At 42.9% G+C, this 5,963-nt stretch overlaps 1 protein-coding gene across 1 annotated transcript in view; it reads right to left on the reverse strand.

The window, feature by feature from the left end:
• The window catches only part of phkb (phosphorylase kinase, beta), a 145,938-nt gene that overhangs the window by 71,336 nt on the left and 68,639 nt on the right, over positions 1–5,963 (reverse strand). The window contains exon 9 of the mRNA XM_015375180.1: positions 79–276. Within this exon, the coding sequence (XP_015230666.1) occupies positions 79–276 (198 nt within the window). The remainder of the gene's footprint in view (positions 1–78; positions 277–5,963) is intronic.

Raw genomic sequence — 5,963 nt, forward strand, 5'->3', positions numbered from 1 at the left:
AGAATCGAATCGTTTCATAGAATCGAAAAGGGAATCGGAATCGTGAAAATCTTTTCAATTCCCAACCCTAACACTCACCTTCATTTCCGCCGGTTTGTAGTAGCGGCGGTTCTTGTCCTCATTAGCCGTGCGGTAGCCATCACGAAGGAAACGCTTGAAGCCATATTTGCCGCGGAGTTTCCGGACGATCTTGTCCAGCGTTTGGCTGTAGAGGGCGTCGTCGTCGACGGCAAAAGCAGGGTAACTGATGGTGGGAAGCAAGGCAGCGTCTGTGTTCTAACCAGGGAGAAATAAAGACAGTAAACAGATGAATCAGGAGCCTTTGATGATCGAAGCTGAACATATATAAATGGTAATCTATTCACAGTGAATTAGGAAAAGCCTTGCTATTAGTTTTAAGGAACTAATATGACCAGACATTTAATTATCTGTTCAGTTTATTGAGCAGGAAAAAAACACCCATTAGGCTCCATCTTTACACCAATGAACACCAGTTAATATTATCACTTCATCAATAAAGAACCTACATTAAGCTTTTGCATTTTCCTGCATGCATGCATAACTTTCCTCAGAATCGCTTTGAGTTGATTCAGCCACCAGCTAAATGAGTGCATCCCTCTTCAGGTCTGTTTGATACGGCTTTGTATTGGATTCTCTCTCAATTTGCTCCGATCTTTGCAGCAACAAAGGCTGGAGCAGAAGCATTTAGCGGCAACGCTTTTATCTGACGTCTCATTACAGCTGCACTGCGCATATTGACAGGGCAGCCCAGGCTACAGTAGCACAATAAAAGAGCAGAGCAAACCTTGTGAAGCAACTGAATATTGAAATTGGATCTTTTGACACGGAACAAATGGCACTGATATGGTATTAGTATCTTTGCCATCTTGACACAATCCTGCAGTGTTGCAGGGCCTCCTGCTCCTTAATGTCAATCTCACGTAGCTAAAAACACCCCTCTGATCCTCTAATTACACTCATTTGATTCCTCAAATACTGGAGGTGGCTTGTCTACCCGACACACACACACACGTCAGCACACACTGATCATTGATCAGTGCAAGAGGTGGAGTGGAGAGAGGAAACAATTTTGCGCCTACTTTCTCCTCCTGATTTCATTTCATTTTTCTTCACATCTGCCCTGCTGCGGCTCTGGGGCCACATCTCACTTCTGCTGAATCTCACTGAACGTTAAACCAGCAGCAGCAGGGGTAACGTAACGATCGACCCCATGAGAGAAACAAGTCTAAATATCCAGTGACAGACCGACAGTTTATCTGATGTGTGCCATACTATGAGTTTATCAAATATGCAGAAAGCTTCAGGAAAAATCATAAAACAGCCAGAAAGGGAGGGTGGTTGCCTCAAAGGTTGTATGCCCATCCAAAAGGACACGGTAAAAATAAGCTAATATACACAAAGTGTCTGTCCTTTTTGAGCCTTAATATAAATCCAGCACCTGGTGCAATGAGCTGACCTACCGTAAATTCCGGTTTATAAGCCGCTACTTTTTTCCCACTGTTTGAACGGTGCGGCTAATAGGGATGGAACGGTTTATGAAAACCGTCCGAACCGTTCGGTTCGACTGTCTCGGTTCGGTTCGCGTGTGTTTCGTTCGGTTCATGCTCTGCTCCTTTTTCTCATAGGCGAAGCGTTTACACTCCAGCGCAGAAGGTGGCGGTACTGCGACCAAAGCCAAACACCAGTAGTAAACAAGAAGAAGAAGAAGCGAAGCAGCGTAGCCGGGTGTAGCAGAAAAAAATCAGTTGTTGTGGAGAATTGTGTGGGTATGGCGAGTGGGAAAGAACAGGAGTTGGAAGACGCGCCAGCAGCACTTTATAGGTCTGCTGTATGGGACCACTTTGCATTTAGAGTGACCTACGATGACGGCGGGAAGAAAGTTGTGGATAAAAGTGCAACAGTGTGCAAGCATTGTGCAACACGTTTTGTTTATGCTAACAGCAACATGACCAACATGTCATGCTAACCCCGAAATCCCACATACCCCATCAGCGCTCCGCCCCGCTGCGCTCCAGACCGGCTGCTCAAAGCAAAGCCTACAGCCTCCTCTGTGGCTCCCGTCCGCTCCGCTCTGAGTTCCTCTGAGATCGTAGAGGGCATGCGCCAGATGATTAAATTCAACGCAGCAAAACATGTGGAAATGATCCAGGGTTTCCGCGGATCATTTAAAATAATTACAATTCATTAATTTTGGGGGATTTTTTCATTAATTTCATACATTTTTATTTTTTCATAAATTTTTATTAATTTTTTATTTTTCTGTGTAACAATAAACATATGCCGAACCGAAAACCATGAACCAAACTGAAGCGTGGATTTTGTGAACCGTTCCACCCCTAGCGGCTAATACATTTTTTTTTTCATGGCGCTAAAAACAGACCAATAAAATTGATTGATGATGAGTATTCACAGTTCTCAATGCATGGAGCCGTTTGAAAACATTCAGCATCACCGGCGAGTTTCGGAAGGCTGGGCTGCTGCGGGATGCAGAGGAACGCGAGCGCTCAAGCGAGAGCGACAAGGATGAGACTGAAGTCAGCGACGGCATCCTGAAGCTGTTCCATTCAGACACCGAGGAAGAGGACTCTGAGGGTTTTACGGCGCAGGAGGAAGAAGAAAGTGATTAATGACTTTTCCTGGTCGGCTGCAATGTTCTGTGTGTTGTTCAATTAAAAGTACCGGTATATGCAGCGTTATTTGCGTGTTACCGACACATATGTATATTTAAATGTGTTACAGGTACTTTGAAAAAAAAAAAGCATTCATAATATGTACCGTATTTGTTTGTTTTATCATATGGATTAAATCAAACGTTAAAAAAATGCTCCCGTGTAATATCTTGCGCCCTATAGTCCGGAATTTACGGTAAGTAGACATGGCGCCGTCTGCTGGCAGAGCCACTCCCCTGTGTTCCAATCGACGTGCGGATCTGCAGTCAGCCAAAGGTCAATCAGAGGGGCGTATTTCTGAAAGCGTCAGAAGGACCGGCCGTTTCTCTAAAGTAGGAAGCTTTTCAATTTTCGACGCTCCATTTCTACGGATTATCCAGGCAGGAAGTTAGCTCAATGAAAGCAAAGTGGAGCCTGTCAGGGTTAGAAATAAAAGACCAGATCTGCAGTCTGTGGATCACATTTCTGGGACTTTTATGTAATAAAAATGTTTGTTAATACAAATAATCGACAGCCTTCATAAATATGTGCATTGAATAAAAACAATAAAAAAAAATTAGAACAAAAAAAAAACAAAAAAGGAAGAATTACTGGATAAAAGCAGACATAGAAGATGCTAGTAGTTCTAATAAAATAAAGACTTTTACCGATTTTTTGTCATATTTAAAACCTTCAAGTTCTCTATTATAGTGCAGTGATGCAATCCTGATGTGTGAGAGTCCAAGCGTGCAGAGAGGCTCCGCCTGAAAACATTCCCAGTGGAACAGAGGGGCAAGAAAGCTAAATGCTGAGAACTAACACAGCTACTTAACAGAGCATGACGGAGCCTGCCTCTCTGCTGTGCCTCACAGTGAAGCCCTGAACACACCGAATCCGATTTTTCTTCCGATCTGACAGAAAATGCGTCGGAAGAGGTTGTGGCGTTTAGCGCTCATTAAGAGTCAATGGGAACGATAACATCCTACATGATTCTCTGCAGGGGGATTACTTGGCTCTAAATGAGATTGACCCCTGCTCTATTTTAGTCGGACTACGCAGACATTCAGTAGTAATTTCATGAGTCTGGCAGGAAGAGAGATTACAAAGTAAAACACATTCGATTCGGTTAAATTCAATTCAGTTGATTTCTATAGCGCCAATTCACAACACATCAAGGAACTTTACAGTTCAACCAGATCATACAGTCAAACTGATTCAAAGTTTTCTATCTAAGGAAAACCAGTTGATTGCATCCCTCACACTAAGCATGCTTGTAGTGACAGTGGAGAGGAAAAACTCCCTTTAAACAGGAAGAAACCTCCAGCACACTGGAAAAACGATCTAGAAATAAGTAAAACTGTCTCAAATTAAGTGCTTTTACCCTTCATTTTAGTAGGTTAATGAGATGATTTGCCAATGGAATGAGTATTTTTACTTCCTGATCCACACACACCTCCTCCAGCTGTTCAGGGGGACCCCGAGACGACATCAGGCCAGCCCCGAGACATAGACCCTCAAGTGTGTCCTGGGCCTTCGACCAGGCCTCCTACCAATGGGACATACCTGGAACGCCTCCCAAGGGAGGTAACCAGGAGGCATCCGGAACAGATGCCCGAGCCTCCTCAGCTGGCTCCTATGGACATGGAGGAGCAACGACTCTACTCCGATTTCCAAGGTATTCATTTACTTTTTCACCTTTACAGAGATCGTTATGTTTTCTATCAGTAGATAAGGCTAGTGCCAGGGGAAGCTGATAGCTCAGCTGCAGAGGTGTAGGCAACAACAAATTCCTAGGGGTGCACATCACAGACACCCTCACTGGTCAAAAGGGCACAGAAGTGCTCCTGCAGAGGATGAGGAGAGCCCTTTTAATCCCTTTAATCCCTTTAAATAGAGCTCTGAACCTTCCATATCAATGCCTTTTGCATCATGTCTTTGAACTGGTTTTCCTACACTGTTTACATTTTGATCACTGCTGCACTTTATAAATGGAAATGTTAATTTCACCGTTAAGCTTTTTTGGATCGAAATTTCGTTTTGTGTACACTCTGTGTATACAAAACGACAATAGAATATAAAACTTGTCTAAATTTTGCATGGATGTTTTTTAAAGAAGAAAATTAACATACACCATCTTCAACAAGTTGGTTTGATAGGAAACCTATTCACTATAGAGTGCACCAAAAGCCTCCTGAGGGTGATTTTCCTTGAGTGCATTATTGCACTTTACTGTCGTTTTTTCTCCATATGAAAACACCTCATTGCTTTTATGTGATAGAAGGAACATGTTGCAGCTGAGCTAACCTGTCACTTCTGTAGCTCTCCATCTTCCTGCAGCTTAGAGTAAACTAATTACCATTCCAATCCATGTTTTCTGGTCTTCAGAATAGTTTACTCTGTCTGTTTAACTTGTTTCGAGCTAGTCACAATTACTGGACTAATTGCATTGCAGTCAAAGGTCTGCTTATGCTCTGCAGAAGTGTGGTAATATTAATAAGGAGGCTTGTTGCCCGAGGCGGTCCACAATTGTTTGCATTTTGTCTAAAACATTGCCGATAAGAAGTGGTTAAATGTGTTTGCTAATCGCAGCTTGTAAAGAGTATGATGCTCTGCAGGAGGAGAGCAGGCAGCTAGATCTGCTCAATATAAATCTGTTATTGAACAGTAAAAACATCAGCATCTAAAAAGATGTTTGATGACTTGGTGCTTAGAAATAGAGACATTAATTCCTTTGTCTGAAAATATGTTGTTATTATTATTGTTGTTAATAATCTCATTAATGGCGACAGAGATGATCTACTTGGTCCCTTCTTACAGTTTTTAACTCCGTCTGTTTCAGACGTAGCTGCTGACTGACTGCGTGTGTTTTCCTTTGATCATTTCTCTAATCCTACCTCAGAGTTTCCCTCCTAGATGAAGCCACTTAAGGAGCAACTAACCTTCTTCTAATCTTCCTCTCACATAGAAAGTACCGAGTCGGCCTCAGCAGAAAGACGTTCACACTGAGCCTTGCTCTGCTGCAGGTATCTTCCTGTAAAAAGAGTTTTTTTTTTTCTCCACCTCTGGATTCCAAAAGAAATGCCCTAACCACTAATTCCTTTTTCAACATAAATCTTTGTACTAAAATATTCTGTCATGATTTGTGGAGATAAGATCTAAAGAGAAGCGCCATCTCCTGGTCAGACCCTGTAATTGAGAGTGAAAGGGGGGAGTCAGAGTAAAAGTGGCAGGAAGTTGGAGGGCATTTTGCTGGGAGTTGCAGGGAAGTGGGCTGCCATTCGGCTGCCGTTTGAC

This window comes from Cyprinodon variegatus, unplaced genomic scaffold (assembly GCF_000732505.1).
Source record: "Cyprinodon variegatus isolate N-32 unplaced genomic scaffold, C_variegatus-1.0 Scaffold114, whole genome shotgun sequence".
Classification (NCBI taxonomy): domain Eukaryota; kingdom Metazoa; phylum Chordata; class Actinopteri; order Cyprinodontiformes; family Cyprinodontidae; genus Cyprinodon; species Cyprinodon variegatus.